Source organism: Geotrypetes seraphini, chromosome 5, assembly GCF_902459505.1.
Source record: "Geotrypetes seraphini chromosome 5, aGeoSer1.1, whole genome shotgun sequence".
NCBI lineage: Eukaryota > Metazoa > Chordata > Amphibia > Gymnophiona > Dermophiidae > Geotrypetes > Geotrypetes seraphini.
The window spans coordinates 248218155-248239518 of record NC_047088.1 but is presented as its reverse complement, the minus strand read 5'-3'; the positions used below and the strand labels follow the sequence as shown (position 1 = coordinate 248239518).

Below are 21364 nucleotides of genomic sequence, written 5' to 3'. Positions count from 1 at the left end.
TTGAGATACGGGGAACAGCTACTCTGTTGTCATTTAAAGATCTCAACAAGCGACTAGGTGGGTAAAATAACACTAGATTAGAGACATATAATGGTTGTAACTCAAATAATGCCCTATGTGCCACAATCAGGATTTTAAATTTAATTCTAAATTCCATTGGTAACCATGCCATTTAAGCGAATTGATTTAATTTAGGTTAGGCATGGATTTTACCCCCTCCCCCTTTTATGAAACCACATTAGGCGGTATCAGCTCCAACGCCCATAGGAATTCTACAAGCGTCGGAGCTAATACCACCGAGAGCCGACGATAATAAAGCCTAATTTGGCTTCATAAAAGGGGGGCGGGATTAGTTAGGTGTCGCTAGGCGGCTTCAATTACAGCGTCTTTGATGCCTAACTAGGGCACCATTTATAAAATCAGAACCCCCAAGTGCCAGAGAGGTCAATGTATATTGTAGCTGGTTAACCGGATGGGTTATTTCATCATATTCAGCAAATAGGACCATTTATATTTTCTCTTCAAACTTCAGAAAGTTAGGCTTCGATCTTCTTGCTCCTGAGGTCTCTTACCTTGTACTGTGACTCTGGTGCTGCGCGATGCCTTCCCTCTTTTGCTCTCAGCCATACAGGTGTAGACACCGTCATCCTCTGGTAAGGCATCCTGGATGGTCAGTTCAGCAACGCCGTCTTCATAGGTGGCATGAGCGTACTGAATGGGCTGGTCTGCGGGAAAGAGAAGTCGCCATTGACATTTCTTTCATACATGACTCATAAATGGCGACACCCCCCAAAGTAAATGCGCAACTTCTGCTGTTTCATTTAATCTTTTAGTTTAAGAGCACTGAAGCAATGTTTTCTAAAGATCTTTCAAATAAGTCCTTTTCAAGCATGCCAACCCAGTTCTTGATCTGAGCTCTCCATTGTGTCTGTGCTTTATGGAAGTGATCTCATACTGTCATAGAACATAAGAATAGCCTTACTGGGTCAGACCAATGGTCCATCAAGCCCAGTAGCCTATTCTCACGGTGGCCAATCCAGGTCACTAGTACCTGATCAATACCCAAGGAGTAGCAACGTTCCATACAGAATCTCAAAGAATAGCAAGATTCTGGAACCCCAATGAGAGCAACATTCCAGAGCTGAGACTATGATGTCATAATGCCTCATTCCACAGTGCCTCAAGAGCCTTCCTCATCAGTGATGTCACAATGGCTTGATTGTCCTATACTTGGCATAACAGCATATGAACAGCTATACTGGGTCAGACCAATGGTCCATCAAGCCCAGTAGCCCATTTTCAGGGTGGCCAATCCAGGTCACTAGTACCTGACCAATACCCAAGGAGTAGCAATATTCCATGCTACCGATCCAATGTAAGCAGTGGCTTCCCCCATGTAAGTATGAACCATAAATGCAGCAGGGATGTGTGCAACTTACAGTATTCCGTTATTTGTATGTATAAATGGGAGTCCCATCTAACCCACGCTCCTCCCCTGTGGATGCTCCTCTGTAAGTATGTTCTATGCAAGTTAAGAAAGCATTTGCAGAAGACCATTTAGGTGTCCTATTAGTATTTATGTGGATATAAGCACACATGCACATGTAATTGCTAGTTTTCTAAACATTTTCATGCATAACATGATAAGTAATAGAATAGCCCTTTATCCTCTTCATTCTACTGTATATATGTAGTGTGCCAAAAGTTAGACACCCAGTCGGAATCTAACTTCTGCACTACAATGAGGTCGCAGCGGCCATTTTTGATTATACTGTATTTAGGTTGCTAAAAGTTGGGTGTACATGGAAGACGCACACAAAAATTATTTGTTTAAAAACCTGGAGCCCATGCAGTCTACAATTCTCAGCAGGGAACAAGGCATTAACAATCAATACCTGGAGTAATTGGCAACAAGCTGTATTTGCTATTCTATAACATCGGCGCCACAGGGCCTAATATTCAGAGATTGAGCTAGCCGCAGATTAGTTACATGACTTGGTCAGCGTTAACTGCTAATATTCAACGGCACTTAACTCAACGTCGACTATGATGGTGGCATTCTGGGGGGTGGACTTAGCACTTTGTCACATAAATGCTGATATTCAGCTAGTAAGTGACCAGGTTTACGGCATAAAAGTCTGCTCTATTTTTATGTGGTAACCATAGGTGCCAGCTCTCTGGGTGCTAGAGCACCCCCAATATTCTTTCCAGCACTGTCTAATCATCAGGGTGGCCAACATGATGTCGATTTTTAAATAGGGTTCCAGAGGTGATCTGGTAAATTATAGATCAGCGAGTCTGACGTAGGTGCCGGGCAAAATGGTAGAGACTTATTATAAAGTAGAAAATGACAGAACATACATGTACGTAAGCATGGATTAATGAGAGAAAGCCAACATGGTTTTAGTCAAGGGAAATCTTGCCTCACCAATCTACTGCATTTCTTTGAAGGGGTGAATAAACATGTGGATAAAGGTGAACCGGTTGATATTGTGCATTTGGATTTTCAAAAGGCCTCATGAAAGACTTCTGAGGAAATTAGAAAGTCATGGGATAGGAGGTACTGTCCTTTTATGGATCGAAAACTGGTTGAAAGACAAAAAACAGAGAGTAGGTTTAAATGGTTAATATTCTCAATGGGGAAGCGTAAATAGTGGGGTTCCCCAGGGATCTATGCCGGGACCGCTGCTTTTTTAACATATTTATCAATGATCTAGAAATGGGAATAGCTAGTGAGATAATTAAATTTGCTGATGACACAAAGTTGTTAAATCCCAAGAGGATTGTGAAAAATTGCAAGAGGACCTTGTGAGACTGGAAGACTGGGCGTCAAAATGGCAGATGACGTTCAATGTGAACAAGTGCAAAGTGATCCATGTGGGAAAAAGGAACTTGAACTATAGCTATGTGATGCTGGGTTCTGTTTTAAAAGTCACTGCCCAGGAGAAGAATCTAGGTGTCATTGCTGAGGATACGTTGAAACCCTCAGCTCAGTGTGCAGTGGCTGCTAAGAAAGCAAATAGAATGTTAGGAATTATCAGGAAAGGAATGGAAAACAAAGATGAAAATGTTATAATGCCCTTGTATCACTCTATGGCAGTGATTCCCAACCCTGTCCTGGAGGAACACCAGGCCAATCGGGTTTTCAGGCTAGCCCTAATGAATATGCATGAGAGAGATTTGCATAGGATGGAAGTGATAGGCATGCAAATTTGCTTCATGCATATTCATTAGGGCTAGCCTGAAAACCCAATTGGCCTAGTGTTCCTCCAGGACAGGGTTGGGAACCACTGCTCTATGGTACGGCCGCACCTCAAATACTGTGTGCAGTTCTGGTCACCATATCTCAAAAAAGATATTGCGGAATTAGAAAAGGTACATAGAAAGGGATGGGACGACTTCCCTATATATTTTCTATACTATATATGTACTCTTATAATCTGTTTTGAATGAAAGCGGAATATAAGCAATAAACTATAAATAAATGCTATTAGTCTAGATATTTACGTACCATGTATGAGTATGTAGCATGTAAATGTCAGCACCCTCTTTACAGAATTGCCCCCTCAATGTCAGTTATATTGATGGTTTGTTTTATTTTTTTTATTTATTATGACTTATTTGTAATTTGGATTTATTTGTAATTTGTCTATTTAATGTTCACATTCCCCCCCTGCAAAAAATTATTTTAACCTTTCATTTTTAGCATTGTAAACCGGCCAGGTGCATGTCGATGGTCGGTATATCAAAATTAATTAAACTTGAAACTTGATTTATTTACAGCCTTTTTGAAGCAATTCACCCAAGCAAAAATAAGTCAAAGATAGGCAATTGACAGCTACAGCAGTAAAAATATTCAAATAACAGTACAGAGTGTGAACATAAAAACATAAGAATTTGCTGCTGCTGGGTCAGACCAGTGGTCCATCGTGCCCAGCAATCCGCTCACGCGGCGGTCCTCTGGTCAAAGACCAGCGCCCTAACTGAGATTAGCCCTATCAGCGCATGTTCTTGTTCAGCAGGAACCTGTCTAACTTTGTCTTGAATCCCTGGAGGGTGTTTTCCCCTATGACAGACTCCGGAAGAGCGTTCCAGTTTTCCACCACTCTCTGGGTGAAGAAGAACTTCCTTACGTAAGGAATGTTCCAGAAACTGGTTGGAAACCACCAGGAAGACAAAGCAACAATGGAAGAGTGGGGTGGAGTGATGGCTTTGCAATGAGGACCAGAGGAGAACCAGTGGGTTAATTTTCAAATTTATAAAATTTGGTGTGATCTTTTAGGGATGTAATAACATTTTCCCTTTTAGAATTATACAAGCTAACAATATCCCCCCTCTTTTACTAAAATGGCTAGCACGCCTTAGTAAAAGAACCCCTATGTTTAGTGTTGGAGTGGCCTAATGGTTAGAGCAGCTGCTCGGCACCCTGAGGTTGTGAGTTCAATTCCTACTGCGCTTCCTTGTGACTCCGGGCAAATCACTTAACATTTCATTGCCCCATATAAACTACTTTGATTCCGTAAACCACACAGAAAAAACAATATATCAAATCCCATTCCCCCATTTATTTATCTGCATGTTTACAGTATATCTAGATATGTATTTCTTTCATTCCACATGTCTAGTGTTTTCTTTTCATATTTATGGGCATCTCATTTATTGAATTCTAGTCCGTTCATCATGTAAAGAAACACAAATTTTTTTGTTACACCATTTATACACATTTTTATATTATGCTTTTTTATGTGTGTGTTTTGATTAATGGATGTATGTTTTTTAATAACAATTTTCTATTTATTTATATATTTTTCTTTTTGCTTATACAGTATATAGAATGTATGACCCCCGTCATAGCTGTTATTAGCCGAAAAACAGTTCCGTGTTGGAGATTAACCCTCTGGCTCTCCTCTGGTCTTCACTGTAAGTCCATTGCACCACCCCACTCTTCCACTGCATAAGGAATGTTATTAAGGGTGTAATGCAGTGGTCTCAAACTCAAACCCTTAGTGGGGCCACATTTTGGATTTGTAGGTACTTGGAGGGCCGCAGAAAAAATAGTTAATGTTTTATTAAAGAAATGACAACTTTGTATGAGGTAAAACTCTTTATACAGTTTTACCTTATGCAAAATTGTCATTAACTATTTTTTCTGCAGCCCTCCAAGAACCCTATTTTTTCTGCAGCCCTCACATTTAAAGTTTAATATCTTTCCTTTCTCAAAACTAACACATTTCAATCACTATATTGAAAATAAAATCATTTTCCTTACCTTTGTTGGCTGGTGACTTTATTTTTCTGTGCTTTTAACTATGTTTCCAGGGCCTTCTTGTCCTTTGACTGTTTTTCTCTCCGTCTTCACTTTCTGCCTTGTATCCATCTTTGGCATTAACTTAATATTAAATTTTTCTGCTTTCTTTTCAAAATCTACGTTTCCATGTCTTACCTTCCCTTCTATCTCTCTTCTTCCATCCCTATTTCCATGATCTGACATCTCTTTCTTTCTCTCCCTCCCTCCTTCCCAACCCCAACTTTTTATTTCTTTCACCTGCCCCCTTTTTCTTTCTCTCTCTTCATGCCCACTTTCTTTCTATATGTCTAGCTTTCTCTCTCTCTCTGTGCCTCCTTTCTTTCTTTTCTTTCTCCATGCCCGCCCTTTCTTTCTGTCTTTCTCTCTCCATGCCCCTTTCTGTCTGTGTCCCATCTCCCTTCTTTCTTTCTGTCTCCCTGTCCTCCCCTTTCTTTCTTTATTTCTCCCCGCCCTCCCCCAAGCCACCACCTTTGGGGAACAGGCCAGTGCCGAGGTCTTAGCTCTCCCTGCTTATCTTCCCCAGCGCGGGGCCGACCAATTCTCGCCACCCGACATCAATTCTAATGTCGGAGAGGAAGTTCCAGGCCAGCCAGGCAGCAATTGGCTGGTCCGGAACTTCCTCCCCGATGTTAGAACTGACGTCAGGTGGCGAGAATTGGTCGGCTCCAAGCTGGGGAAGATAAGCAGGGAGAGCTAAGACCTCGGCGCTGGCCTGTTCCCCGATTGCGGTGGCTTGGGGGAGGGCAGTGAGAAGGGAAGGGAAGCAGATTGGGGACCCCTGCTTTAGGCAAGCTGCAAGCCATTTGCCGACATTCCCTCCAGAGAGACTTCTGCAAGTCCAATTACAGCAGTCGCGGTCTGTACAGGATTGTCCTCTCCACAATCGGAAAACTTGTGAAGTTGAGAGGACAGATTGTGGGCTGCAAAATAGTCCCTGGGGGGGCCACATGTTTTAGACTGCTGGTGTAATGGGTGTAATTCTGCAGTGTGAGTGTTAACATACACTCACTGAATGAATGATTAAAATAATGGCAGATATGTTCACAAATGCTGAGCTTCCACTTCAGTGCTAGTAAATCCTGTCTGTGGTTATTGTGTCCCAACCTGTGTTTTATTGTCAGGTCAATATTCTCGCAGCATGCACAAAGCAAATACATCTCCAAAGCCTGCTTTTTTAAAAAAATATATCTTTATTCATTTTAAAGCCAAAAATAAGTGCAACGTATTTTACAGACATCTTACACTTTAACAACACTTAAATTCTATCAAAGCCTTGCCAAGTCTGCCTGGTAGTGCCGAGTACTACAAGTTCAGAAAAGCAAGTTTTTCCTTTATTTGGATGTGGCCAGACATGTTTCTCTCTCTCACAGACAGATTAATTTGGAATTTTCCTGATGCCACAAGTCTTCAGTTAGGTTGCTTGAGATTGAATTTTGGTATAGGAGAAGTAGTTTGTGCTGCTTTGTCAGGCTGGTATTTTATTTTGATTTTATGTTCAATAAGATATGTATTTATTTATTTATTTATTTTTTTGTAAGATGTCTGAAATGTTTGTAAAGTACTATTATGTGTGTGGTGTTGTGCTTGTAAAAGGCAGATTATAAGCAAACCATAGTCTAAAAATGAAAATATGCACTGCGACTTTAATTGCAGCTTCAATTCAAGTGGTGGAGCATGACATGTGCACAACTCTTGCAGAACTAGATTTAGATAGTTGATTTAGGGCTCCTTTTATGAAGCCGTGTTAACGCATAATAGCGCGCCCTGAACCGCCGGATGCGCTAGCCGCTACCGCCTCCTCTTGAGCAGGCGGTAGTTTTTCGGCTAGCGCGGGGGTAGCATGTGATTAAAAGTCGTGCGCGCTAAAGCTTCGTAAAAGGAGCCCTTAGAGAGATGGGAGGTGTCTATATGGACGAGAGTTAGGTGAAAAGGTGGGATTTTACAGCTTTCCTGAAGTTTAATAAACCTGCCAGTGATCTAATAGCTGGCTGGATTTCGTTCCGTAACTTGGGCAGGAAGTCTGAGTAGGCATGTTTGCCGGCGTTTTCTAGAAGAAGGGTTCGTGAGTCTAGAACGAGTTACAGATAAAATTAATGCAAATATGAAAATCATTCAGTTACTGTTGATACTAAATCAATGTCAACCCCTCCCCACCCCAGCATTTAGATATCAACAGCATTCTGTTTTATCCAATGAAAGAACTGTTAGAAATATAAACTAAACCACTTATTACTCGTTGTTTTTGATTCCTGAAGCCTGTCTGCCAACATAAAAGGCATTGCAAGTAAGGCTGTGAATTAGCACTGCTGGCAAGATAGATTAAAAGGACCTCCATGGGTAGTGAAAGGGAGAATGAATTAGAGTTTGTAGGTGAGAAGGGGGTTACAAGCTTATTTTATAGCCTGGACTAGGAATGGGTGTACCGATTCTCACAAGCCCCCTCTAGTGGTGAAAGAGAAAATAAGACCAGAGAGATCAGAATGTTCAACAGAATGCTGAAGCCGTCTTTGGGCTCCTATTACAAAGCCCTGGTAGAGGTTTCTACCGTGGACTGGCGAGGTAAATACTCCGACGCTCATAGGAATTCTACGAGCGTTGGAGCATTTACCTCGCTGGCTCACGATACAAACTTCTACCGCAGCTTTGTCAAAGCCAGCATATATCATTGTCTCTATATTTCAATTACAGTTTCATATTTTATCTTTTATACTATGTCAATAAAATACAGTTGAAATGTTTACTTTTTTTTAAACTGCCCTCGATTGCTTGGATACAGTCCTGAATTAACTTTTAAGCAAAAAGAGTATGTGCTTAGAGCAGCAAAGCGGAGGGGGAGAGGGGGGGGCACCACAAATATTGTCCCCTATTTTGCCCTAAACCAGGGATAGGGAACTCCGGTCCTTGAGAGCCGTATTTCAGTCGGGTTTTCAGGATTTCCCCAATGAATATGCATTGAAAGCAGTGCATGCAAATAGATCTCATGCATACTCATTGGGGAAATCCTGAAAACCCGACTGGAATACGGCTCTCGAGGATCGGAGTTCCCTACCCCTGCCATAAACTCTTTCACTGCTGTCTGCCACACCTATTATCCAACATGAATTTCAGTGTTTTTTCTAATTATTAAATATGATGTTTTGTTTCGTACAATAATTACTGTATATTTCTCATCACCTATTGAGTCTTAGGGCTCCTTTTACGAAGCGCGTTAGTGGCTTTATCACACGCACCTTTTTAGCACGCGCTAACCCCCGCGCTAGCTGAAAAACTACCGCCCGCTCAAGAGGAGGCGGTAGTAGCTAGCATGTCCGGCAAAGTAGCATGCGCTATAGCGCGTTAAACCACTAACGCGGCTTCGTAAAAGGAGCCCCTAATGTCATGCCAGAAAAGCAATGGAAGGGCCAAGGAGCACCATTGTAGGACTACGCTTAGAGCATTAGTCAGCCTTAATCCGCCTCTGCTTAGGTGACATAATGTACACACTGTCATGTCAATAGATTTTCGTGAATCTGAACTACAACTGAGAAAAGACCAGAACTGCTGCCAATTTCGATAGCTGAACTTCATTTCGGCTAGGTTAAAAAAAAGGGGTTCATTGGAATGACATTTTGATCATGTAGTGGTGAAAAAGAGGGAAGATTCCACCTCCCAAATTAACCCCCCTTCCCTTTTTATCAAGCTGCGTTAGGATTTTTTTTATCGCAGGCTACAGCGGTAAAAGCTCCTATGAGCGTCGGAGCTTTTGCTGCTGTGGCTCAGAAGTCTTTCATGAGGCACTTTATCAAATGCCTTTTGAAAATCCAAATACACAATATTAACTTGCTCACCTTTATCTAGTTGAGAAGAAGCTCTGTAATGAGGGGGGGGGGTACAGAGTGAAGGTTAAAGGGGACAGATTCAGAAGTAACCTCAGAAAATATTTTTTCACGGAAAGGGTAGCGAATGGTTGGAATGGCCTCCCAGTGGAGGTGATAAGAGACAAAAAGTGTATCTGAATTCAGGACCGCTTGGGACAAGAACATTGGATCTCTAAGGGAGAGGAATGGATAATGGATGGCATGGCTGGATAGACTAGTTAGGCCGGTTCATAGACAACCCCGCGAAAGACAAAGGCGCGCGCCGACAACTGAGCGCAAGACTGAGGCGCGCGCCGCAGAAAATTACAGTTTTTAGGGGCTCTGACAGGGGGTTTTGTTGGGGAGCCCCCCCAGTTGACTTAGTAGAGATCGCGCCGGCGTTGTGGGGGGTTTGGGGGGTTGTAACCCTCCACATTTTACTGTAAACTTAACTTTTTCCCTAAAAACAGGGAAAAAGTGAAGTTTTCAGAAAAATGTGGGGGGTTACAACCCCCTACACCCCCCACAACGCGGCGCAATCTCTACTAAGTAAAGTGGGGGGGTTCCCCCCCACACACCCCCGTCGGAGCCGTTAAAACTGTAATTTTCTGCGGCGCGCGCCTTTGTCCCGGCACGCTTTTGACCTGACACCAGTTAGGCCATATGGTCTTAATTTTCCTTAATTTTTCTCTGTTTTTATGAAGTCCAACTTTACACATTTGGAACGCTCTTTGATATGGTGGGAAAAACGGCCGATACTAAGGACCTGTTTTGCAAAGCTGCGCTAGTGGATGCTGCGCGGTAACGGCTCCATAGCCCATAGAGGTTTAAAGGGCTTTGGGGCTGTTGCCGCGCAGCTTTGTAAAACGGGCTGTAAGTCAAAGGGCTCAATGGCCCAGGGAGGACAAGTAACTAGAATGTCAAAAACAGTCAACACTCCTGGGAGGGAAAAAAGGGCTTGGAATGGCCTGAAGGCCAAAACCAAAAATTTGTCAAAAATTAACCAAAGTCAGGTAAAATACTGGAACACGATAAAAAGAACAAATTATAGGGAACCACAGAAAAATATGTATGGGAATGAACACTGCCGCACTTACACAATTGCATTTACGTCAGGTGCCCTAAATGTAAGGTGTGGCTCTCGCTGGTAGAGCTGCTGCCTCTGCACCCAGCGGTTGCGAGATCAAATCCCAGTGCTGCTCCTTGTGACCCTGGGCTAGTCACTTAGGACTCCTTTTACGAAGGTGAGCTAGTGTTTTTAGTGAGTGCTACAATGCTGCACGCGCTAACCCTGCGCTACACGGAAAATTCTATGGAGGCGTTAGCGTCTAGCACGCGCACTAAAACCGCTAGCACACCTTCGTAAAAGGAGCCCTTAAGTCTCATCAGCTTCGAAATGCCAAAGCCACAAATAGGCGATACAAGTCTTCATTCCTTTCCCTACCAGGTTATGCCAGTGTTCTATAATGGAACTTGGGCGTCAAGATGCCACTATAAATAGGCTGTCATTGGGTAGCATTGAGGCACTTATAATGAGGTGCCTCTTACAGAATTACCCCCTAATTCTATAACCTGAGGGTCCGATATTCAAAGCAATTTAGCTGGTTGCTGACCAGATAAATCATTTGGCTGGGCCTAGCTGCTAATATTCAGCATGTACAAAATGACAAGGGGACAAATTTTACCCATCCATGCAGGATCTTTATATCCCCATCCCATCCCTGTGAGCTCTGTCTCTGTCCCTTTAAGGTAAGCTCTGTCTTAACCGCACAAGCCTCGAACACTTATGATTTTAAAGTGTTTGAGGCTTGTGCAAATGAGGACGGAGCTTAGGCATTGGTGGAATGAGGCATTATGACATCACAATCTGAGCTCTAGAACGTTGCTACTTATGATTTTAAAGTGTTTGAGGCTTGTGCAGGTGAGGACGGAGCTTAGGCATTGGTGGAATGAGGCATTATGACATCACAATCTGAACTCTAGAACGTTGCTACTTATGATTTGAAAGTGTTTGAGGCTTGTGCAGATGAGGACAGAGCTTAGGCATTGGTGGAATGAGGCATTATGACATCACAATCTGAGCTCTAGAATGTTGCTACTTAGGATTTTAAAGTGTTTGAGGCTTGTGCAGATGAGGACGGAGCTTAGGCATTGGTGAAATGAGGCATTATGACATCACAATCTGAGCTCTAGAATGTTGCTGCTTATGATTTTAAAGTGTTTGAGGCTTGTGCAGATGAGGACGGAGCTTAGGCATTGGTGGAATGAGGCATTATGACATCACAATCTGAGCTCTAGAATGTTGCTACTTATGATTTTAAAGTGTTTGAGGCTTGTGCAGGTCAGGACAGAGCTTGCAGGAATGGAGTAGGGACAGGGATAGAGCTCGTGGGGATGGGGATAGAGAGATCCTGTGGGGATGGGGAAAATGTGTCCCCATGTCATTCTCTATACAGCACTTAAATGACTAAAGTGTTGCTGAATATCATGGTTTGCACTGAACTTAAAGCCGGCTATGATGGGAAGGTGTTCTGGGAACAGAGTCAGCACTTGGCTGCTTAAAGAGCTGATGTTCAGCCCTTAACCACCTAGATTTACTGCATAAAAGTCTGTCCTATTTTTAGGCAGTAACTTAGGAACACTTAAGTGATGAATATCTACTTAAATGGAAATGTCGTAGCCAGCTTGAAAAAAACTGGAGATCCAAAGCCAAAGCCCGCGAATAACACCATCAGCTGTAAGCAAATGCTCACCGCTTGACGGCTTGACCATTTGTGCGCTACGATTATAGAATACTAGCCCCTGGGCACAGTGGCACAGCGAGGGAGGTTGCTGACCGGGGCAGCAGCGCCCAACTCGCTATGTCGTGTGCCCCCCCCCATTCTTCCCCCACCGTGCCATGAGCCCCTGTGTACGTCTTTAAATGTTTGCCAGTGCAAGCCGCATCTTCCACCTGTGGCTCACACAGGCCTTGGCTCCCTTCTGATGGTCCCATGACCAGGAAGTGACGTCAGAATAGAGTTGAGACTGACGTGAGCAGCAAGCAAACATTTAAAGAGATACATGGGAGGGCGGTGGAGAGGAGAGGGGAGTGGAGGAGAGGCACTGGTGCCCCCAGCGTGATCCACCTCCCCCTTTGATATGCCACTGCTTGGGCACTAAGCTGTATTCTACCAACTCAGCACTTGATTGCTAGACGGATGTACATGTGAACGGAGAACAGGCAAATCTCACACCTAGGCATGTAACTTACAGAACACTAGACTTTTATCTTCTAAAATGCAACATGTGTGTGCTTACATTTACACCTGCCTTTCACAGGGCATCAGTGACCATGCCTAAATGTTGGCATGAAAATGCCGACTTAAGCTCTCTCCTGTAGCAAAACCTGGTTGCTCAGATGCTGTTATAGAGCTTGTGCTCAGCAATCTGCATTTTAGCACCCAGATTTGGGCAATCTTTACAGAATAACAGGGCTGGATATATGTATTAATTTAACCGCCAGTGCTGGGATTTATATCCATAGGTTTACCGCCGCACCGACTCCAGAACAGGCGATGCTTTCTTACCATTTAACAGCCAGGAGATATCGGGCACAGGTTTGCCCTCCACTGAGCACTGCAATACAAAATCCTGCCCTTCGCTAATGACGCAGCCCTTCAGAGGGCTGGTAAAGTACGGGGCAACTTCTTCAACTTTTGGTCCTTAAAAAAAAAAAAAAAAAAAGAGGGGTGGGGATTGGAAGAGAGAAGGAAAAAGATATTTCAGAGTTAATTTCACCTTTATATTGCTTGCAGCTCTGACATCAAACTGATAAGTTGCAAGCAAAATATAGTGCTTAGAACTTCTGCCCAAGCCCATAGGCTGAAAAAAATCATTTCCACCTTAATTCTATATGGTATCTCCATCTCTCTTGTCCCTTTATTATGGAATGCTTATCGATTCACCTACGCAAGAGGCATCCAGCAATTCAAACTCTCACTTCCTTCAGTGAACGGAATCAAAGCAAATCAAGAATTTCAGTCAATCCTTGGTTTTCACATTTTCTCAACTATGGAACGAACTTCCTCTTATCTTAAGGCAGGGGTGTCAAAGTCCCTCCTCGAGGGCCGCAATCCAGTCGGATTTTCAGGATTTCCCCAATGACTATGCATGAGATCTGTCTGCATGTGCTGCTTTCATTGTATGCTAATAGATCTCATGAATAGTCATTGGGGAAATCCTGAAAACCCGACTGGAATACGGCTCTCGAGGATCGGAGTTCCCTAACCCTGCCATAATGGAACCTTTGCTGAGACATCCTAGATCAGGGGTGTCAAAGTCCCTCCTTAAGGGCCGCAATCCAGTCGGATTTTCAGGATTTCCCCAATGACTATGCATGAGATCTGTCTGCATGCGCTGCTTTCATTGTATGCTAATAGATCTCATGAATATTCATTGGGGAAATCCTGAAAACCCGACTGGAATACGGCTCTCGAGGATCGGAGTTCCCTATCCCTGCCATAATGGAACCTTTGCTGAGACATCCTAGATCAGGGGTGTCAAAGTCCCTCCTTAAGGGCCGCAATCCAGTCGGATTTTCAGGATTTCCCCAATGACTATGCATGAGATCTGTCTGCATGCGCTGCTTTCATTGTATGCTAATAGATCTCATGAATATTCATTGGGGAAATCCTGCAAACCCGACTGGATTGCGTCCCTCGAGGAGGGACTTTGACAACCCTGTCTTAAGGGGTCCCGGTCCTTTTCAACTTTTTTCGCAAATCTTTTAAAAACTATTTTATTTGCCCAACACTTTGGAAATCAGTCACATTAATATTTTCTGACTGTTACTTTTTTTTTGTATTTTTTTAAATACTGTTAACCTAGTTGAGCTCCATTTTGGTTGAAGACCCAGTATACAAAACTAAGTTTTAGTTTAATTTAATATAAGTAAAACTGTAAAGAAAGAAACCTTTTGTAATGAAAATTATTCTGATGTTTTCCTCTGAAAAAAAAACAAAACAAAACTGCTTGCATCAAAGAAGCTTACATTTTTTCCCCTTCCTCTTATGCTTTGCATTATGCCTGACATGGCCAACTCCGGTCCTCGAGGGCCGGAATCCAATCGGGTTTTCATAGTTGGCATAGTAAGGGTTTCTCGCTGCTGCATCATCAGTGATGTCACTGATGATGTGGCAGAGGGGAGGTCCTGGCATGGCAGGCCATGAGCAGCCCATTCAGAGTGCTGCCTCTGCTGACCAGTCACCGTATGTCCTCATACGCATTATCTAATCTAATCTAAACCTTAGGTTTGTATACCGCATCATCTCTACATTCGTAAAGCTTGACACGGTTAACAAGAGTTAGGGTAGAAAGGAACTCCAGTGGAGGGAAGAGGCAAAATGAAGAGAAAATTTAGAGGACTAGAATAACCAGAGAGGGAGGAGGAGTTACATTTTTGCGAATAACCAGGTTTTCAGATGTTTACGGAAGAGTTGAAGGGAGCTCAGATTCCTAAGAGGGGAGGTAAGGTTGTTCCAGAGCTGAGTGATTCTGAAAGGGAGGGAAGAACCTAGTTTTCCTACAAGTGAAACGCCTTTTAGAGAGGGAAAGGAAAGTTTCAGTTTTTGGGTGGATCTGGCAGAATTGGGGTTAGAGGAGTTCCAAGAAAGACCACCAATCCTTTTAGTAGCCTTCCTATGGACCATTCTGTTTATATCTTTATGAAAGTGCAATCTCCAGAATGGTACACAATATTCTAAATGAGGTCTCACCAGAGTCTTATACAAGGGCATCAATAACTCCTTTTTTCTACTGGCCATACCTCTCTCCCTATGCATCCTATCATCCTTCTAGTTGTCACCGTTGCCTTTTCAATCTGTTTGGTCATCTTAAGATCATCATATACAATCATATCTGAGTCCCACACCTCTTTCACCCCCTAAACTATACCATTCCCTGGGGTTTTTGCAGCCCCAAAGCATGACCTTGCATTTCTTAGCATTAAATCTTAGCTGACAAATTTCAGACCATTCTTCAAGATTCGTTAGGTCCTTCCTCATGTTAGTCACACCATCAGGGGTGTTTACTCTATTGCAGATTTTGGTATCATCCACAGTACTTCCGCGATATTTACAGGGGTTCCATTTCAGGAACCCCTGCGAACCTTGAAAACCCACGAATACGTTTTTTAGCGAGGGAGAAAGGAGAGGCAGGAGAGAGCAGCCGGAGTGCCGGTGAGTGAAGGAAATCACTTGCGGTATGCTCCGACCACCTCTTCCTGCACTAAAGTCGGGTCTCACCAATCAGGAACTGCTTTGACAGTTACGTTTCTTGTAAAACTCTAATTTTATTGCCGGACATTTTGCCCTTGCCTGTTTGTGGTTCTTTCTTGTTAATAAAAACATATTTCAACTACAAAATTGTTTCTAGGGTATACGATATGACGTTAACTTATTAACAAGGGGATCCAAGCTTTATTTCACTTAGGGCCTCACTAAGTCTAAATCCAGCACTGGCTACATAGCTGATTTATAGACAATCATATCTTGTGTGTAGGGATTTTATTGATGCACGTATATGACTGGATCCAAATGTGTCAATGTCGAGTGCAGAGGATGTATGCACACCTATGAGCAGCATGAGGACTGTGTGTTTGACTTTGGAAGTGGTGAGAAGTGGTTCCCAAAGTGCCTTGTACAGTATGTCGTCATCCTTGTCCAGTTGCTTCAGTAGCATCACACCGCTTAAGTTGCACTGGATCAAAATACTGGGAATGTAAAACAGGTGGTGGTGATTGGGGTGGGTGGGTGGATTTGAAACGCAGCCGTGATCAATATTCTACAGCTCTTACAATTTTCTTTTGAAAGCAACAGGGACTTTTTTGGAGGTTTGGCTCTAAAAATTCTGATACGACGTGTCTAGTATTCAAACTCATCTGATATGTTTAAATAATTTTTATTATGAGAAAATATCAGCAAACAGATCCAATACTCCTTACAACAAAATAAAAGCTCAATCATTTTAAAGAGTGAACTCCCACCCACCCTCCCATCCCTCCCCCCCTCATCCGGAGTCCCACAACGACTAGCACTAATATAAAAGGCACATGTTCAATAGTTCAAAATCCGGCTTCTGGCAACAGGTGTCATAGTATTCCAAAGAGGTTCCCAAATAGCCGTGAAATGGAGACCACGTATTGAGGAAAGGTCCGGAACACTCCGACGTTCCCAAGCAAGCAAAGTAATCATCTGGACCCTCCACAAGGAAAGCGTGGGAACTGTTGGCTCCAACCAGTACAATAAGATAGCTCCGAAAAGTAGCTCTGATGAGGGAAAACTCATCTGCTATATTTACATGTTATCCTTGCATGGGAGTGGCCTAGTGGTTAGAGATACAGCCTCAGCACCCTGAAATTGTGGGTTCAAATCCATGCTGCTCCTTGTGACCCTGAGCAAGTCACTCAATTCTCCATTGCCCCCAGGTACGTTAGGCAGATTGTGAGCCCACCGGGACAGATAGGGAAAATGCTTGAGTACCTGATTGTAAACCGCACAGATAATTTTGATAGGCGGTATATAAATACCTAAAATAAATAAATGTCAAATTTGGTGAGTGTCTGTCCCTTTTTTGGACAGCTTTTCTGTCTATAACAGATGGGCATTGGTTCCTTTTAAAATGTTCTAACTATAAGTTTATTAGAAAGTATAACACAGGGGTGTCAAAGTCCCTCCTCGAGGGTCGCAATCCAGTCGGGTTTTCAGGATTTCCCCAATGAATATGCATGAGATCTATTTGCATGCACTGCTTTTATTGTATGCTAATAGATCTCATGCATATTCATTGGGGAAATCCTGACAACCCAACTGGATTGTGGCCCTCGAGGAGGGACTTTGACACCCCTGGCATAACATAAATGATAGTGAAAAAAAACACATGTCTAAGCAACTTTGTCACTTCATGTCCATCCTGGAGTCTGATTTCATTTACTTGAAGACAAGTACTAAGCTCACCCAGATCACTTACTTTCTACTTTTAATGTCGAGATGCTGGAGACACATCCTTTGTTGTTGGAGACTGTGCAGGTGTACAAACCACTATCGCCCAACCGGGCTTTCATCAAACGCAAAGAATGAAATCCATCTTTAAAATTTATTTGTAAGCCTCCTCTTGCTTTCAGTGGGGATCCATCTTTGAACCATTCCACATCTGGTTTGGGTCTTCCCAGCACTAAAAAAAAAAATAAATGTATGGTTTCAATTAAATTATGATCTATATAAGCATTTCAAACAACATATGTGGATCTCTCAAATATGTCATTTATTTTAGCAATATGAAAAAGACCTGAGGACATACTATGAAGTTTTAAAAAGGATTATTTAGTTTATTCAGAGGTTATCGTGTTATGGAACTATTTGCCATTGAAAGCATTACATGTAACCTTTCTAGACATATTTAGTGGAAGTGGATGATTTAATGAATATTAAACAAGTCATGTAATACATCACTCAAATGACGAGAAGATTTACTGCTGAGGAACACAGAGCCTTTTATCGATGTAAAATTGTCATTATGTAGAAGACAATATCCAGTTAACTTGATGCTATAGAAATTATAAGTAGTAGTAAATATGTTTGTGGGTGACTATATCCAGATATCCTGGGATTCTATACATGGCTTACACAACTGCACACTATCCCGAGATGGACATTCAACTAAATTGGCTAATGATCTAATTATTGAGAATAAACTTGGTGCCAACAATCATTTTAATTGGCAACAATTTGGATTTGTGCGCCATCGCTATTCTATAAAGACCCGTGCACAAATCTTATAGCGTGCCATTCAAAAAGAGGCGTGGCCAAGGGAATGGCTCGGGTGGGTCAGGGCATTCACTTAAAGGCGCATGCTGTATTACCGAATACTGGGGGATCCACCCCTAAATTACACGCCCAAGATTTAGCCCAGGTTTCAGTTGGAATAAATTATTGCGTCGAGAGAATGGCACAGACGTTGGCTCTAAGTGCCAGTTTACAAATGGCACCCAACACTCCGTGCAGATTTTTTTTTTCCAGAGCTCCTAATGTTACTTAAACTTAGGACAGTGATTCCTGTGACCCTACTTACACAGCTAAACAACAACTTGGACAATAACTTCCCCAGACAAAAATGTAGCTGGTGCATGGAAAGAAATTCCCTTTGTTACGGGTTGTCCATTGCATTTGACGTCTTTATTCATGTTTCCTCCTGTCAGAGGAAAGGTTTGGAGCGCTTGCCTGCTTATCAGGCTGCAAGCTGGGATAGGGAGCTACGTACTTCTGCTTGCGCGTTCGTGTTCATATACCCACTTTATAAAACTATTAAAATCGATTCTATTTGTGAGGTTTCTCGGAAATTAAATGTGTTTATGATTGCTCTGTAGATCACTGGGGTTGTCCAGTCTCTTGTTTCTTGTAAACTGCACCGATCTGAGAGGTTTTGCGGTCTATAAATGTGATGTAATGTAACTGTAGCATCTAACTGGAGAATTTGGCCAGTGAACCCCTTTAAATACCAACTATTCTGCAACTTAACCCCTTCCTTTACAAAGCCGCACTAGTATTTTTAGTGCTAGCCGTGTCAGTAGAGCTCACAGGAATTCTATGGACCAATTGGTAAGAGCTCACAGGAATTCTATGGACCAATTGGTAAGAGCTCATAGGAATTCTATGGACCAATTGGTAAGAGCTCACAGGAATTCTATGGACCAATTGGTAAGAGCTCACAGGAATTCTATGGACCAATTGGTAAGAGCTCACAGGAATTCTATGGACCAATTGGTAAGAGCTCACAGGAATTCTATGGACCAATTGGTAAGAGCTCATAGGAATTCTATGGACCAATTGGTAAGAGCTCACAGGAATTCTATGGACCAATTGGTAAGAGCTCATAGGAATTCTATGGACCAATTGGTAAGAGCTCACAGGAATTCTATGGACCAATTGGTAAGAGCTCACAGGAATTCTAAGGACCAATTGGTAAGAGCTCATAGGAATTCTAAGGACCAATTGGTAAGAGCTCACAGGAATTCTATGGACCAATTGGTAAGAGCTCATAGGAATTCTATGGACCAATTGGTAAGGGCTCATAGGAATTCTATGGACCAATTGGTAAGGGCTCACAGGAATTCTATGGACCAATTGGTAAGAGCTCATAGGAATTCTATGGACCAATTGGTAAGAGCTCATAGGAATTCTATGGACCAATTGGTAAGAGCTCATAGGAATTCTATGGACCAATTGGTAAGAGCTCACAGGAATTCTATGGACCAATTGGTAAGGGCTCATAGGAATTCTATGGACCAATTGGTAAGGGCTCACAGGAATTCTATGGACCAATTGGTAAGAGCTCACAGGAATTCTATGGACCAATTGGTAAGAGCTCATAGGAATTCTATGGACCAATTGGTAAGAGCTCACAGGAATTCTATGGACCAATTGGTAAGGGCTCATAGGAATTCTATGGACCAATTGGTAAGGGCTCATAGGAATTCTATGGACCAATTGGTAAGGGCTCATAGGAATTCTATGGACCAATTGGTAAGAGCTCACAGGAATTCTATGGACCAATTGGTAAGAGCTCACAGGAATTCTATGGACCAATTGGTAAGAGCTCACAGGAATTCTATGGACCAATTGGTAAGGGCTCATAGGAATTCTATGGACCAATTGGTAAGGGCTCATAGGAATTCTATGGACCAATTGGTAAGAGCTCATAGGAATTCTATGGACCAATTGGTAAGGGCTCACAGGAATTCTATGGACCAATTGGTAAGAGCTCACAGGAATTCTATGGACCAATTGGTAAGAGCTCACAGGAATTCTATGGACCAATTGGTAAGGGCTCATAGGAATTCTATGGACCAATTGGTAAGAGCTCACAGGAATTCTATGGACCAATTGGTAAGAGCTCACAGGAATTCTATGGACCAATTGGTAAGAGCTCACAGGAATTCTATGGACCAATTGGTAAGAGCTCACAGGAATTCTATGGACCAATTGGTAAGAGCTCACAGGAATTCTATGGACCAATTGGTAAGAGCTCACAGGAATTCTATGGACCAATTGGTAAGAGCTCACAGGAATTCTATGGACCAATTGGTAAGAGCTCACAGGAATTCTATGGACCAATTGGTAAGAGCTCACAGGAATTCTATGGACCAATTGGTAAGAGCTCACAGGAATTCTATGGACCAATTGGTAAGAGCTCACAGGAATTCTATGGACCAATTGGTAAGAGCTCACAGGAATTCTATGGACCAATTGGTAAGAGCTCATAGGAATTCTATGGACCAATTGGTAAGAGCTCACAGGAATTCTATGGACCAATTGGTAAGAGCTCACAGGAATTCTATGGACCAATTGGTAAGAGCTCACAGGAATTCTATGGACCAATTGATAAGAGCTCATAGGAATTCTATGGACCAATTGGTAAGAGCTCACAGGAATTCTATGGACCAATTGGTAAGAGCTCACAGGAATTCTATGGACCAATTGGTAAGAGCTCACAGGAATTCTATGGACCAATTGGTAAGAGCTCACAGGAATTCTATGGACCAATTGGTAAGAGCTCACAGGAATTCTATGGACCAATTGGTAAGAGCTCACAGGAATTCTATGGACCAATTGGTAAGAGCTCACAGGAATTCTATGGACCAATTGGTAAGAGCTCACAGGAATTCTATGGACCAATTGGTAAGAGCTCACAGGAATTCTATGGACCAATTGGTAAGAGCTCACAGGAATTCTATGGACCAATTGGTAAGAGCTCACAGGAATTCTATGGACCAATTGGTAAGAGCTCACAGGAATTCTATGGACCAATTGGTAAGAGCTCACAGGAATTCTATGGACCAATTGGTAAGAGCTCACAGGAATTCTATGGACCAATTGGTAAGAGCTCACAGGAATTCTATGGACCAATTGGTAAGAGCTCACAGGAATTCTATGGACCAATTGGTAAGAGCTCACAGGAATTCTATGGACCAATTGGTAAGAGCTCACAGGAATTCTATGGACCAATTGGTAAGAGCTCACAGGAATTCTATGGACCAATTGGTAAGAGCTCACAGGAATTCTAAAGACCAATTGGTAAGAGCTCACAGGAATTCTATGGACCAATTGGTAAGAGCTCATAGGAATTCTATGGACCAATTGGTAAGAGCTCACAGGAATTCTATGGACCAATTGGTAAGAGCTCA

General features: G+C 42.6%; 1 protein-coding gene across 3 annotated transcripts in view; it reads right to left on the bottom strand.

The window, feature by feature from the left end:
- The window catches only part of MYLK (myosin light chain kinase), a 607164-nt gene that overhangs the window by 312837 nt on the left and 272963 nt on the right, over window positions 1-21364 (bottom strand). For all 3 annotated transcript variants that reach the window (XM_033946557.1, XM_033946556.1, XM_033946555.1), the window contains exons 10-12: window positions 17152-17355; window positions 12714-12848; window positions 573-725 (exon numbers count right to left, since the gene is read on the bottom strand). In XM_033946557.1, the coding sequence (XP_033802448.1) occupies window positions 573-725; window positions 12714-12848; window positions 17152-17355 (492 nt within the window). The remainder of the gene's footprint in view (window positions 1-572; window positions 726-12713; window positions 12849-17151; window positions 17356-21364) is intronic.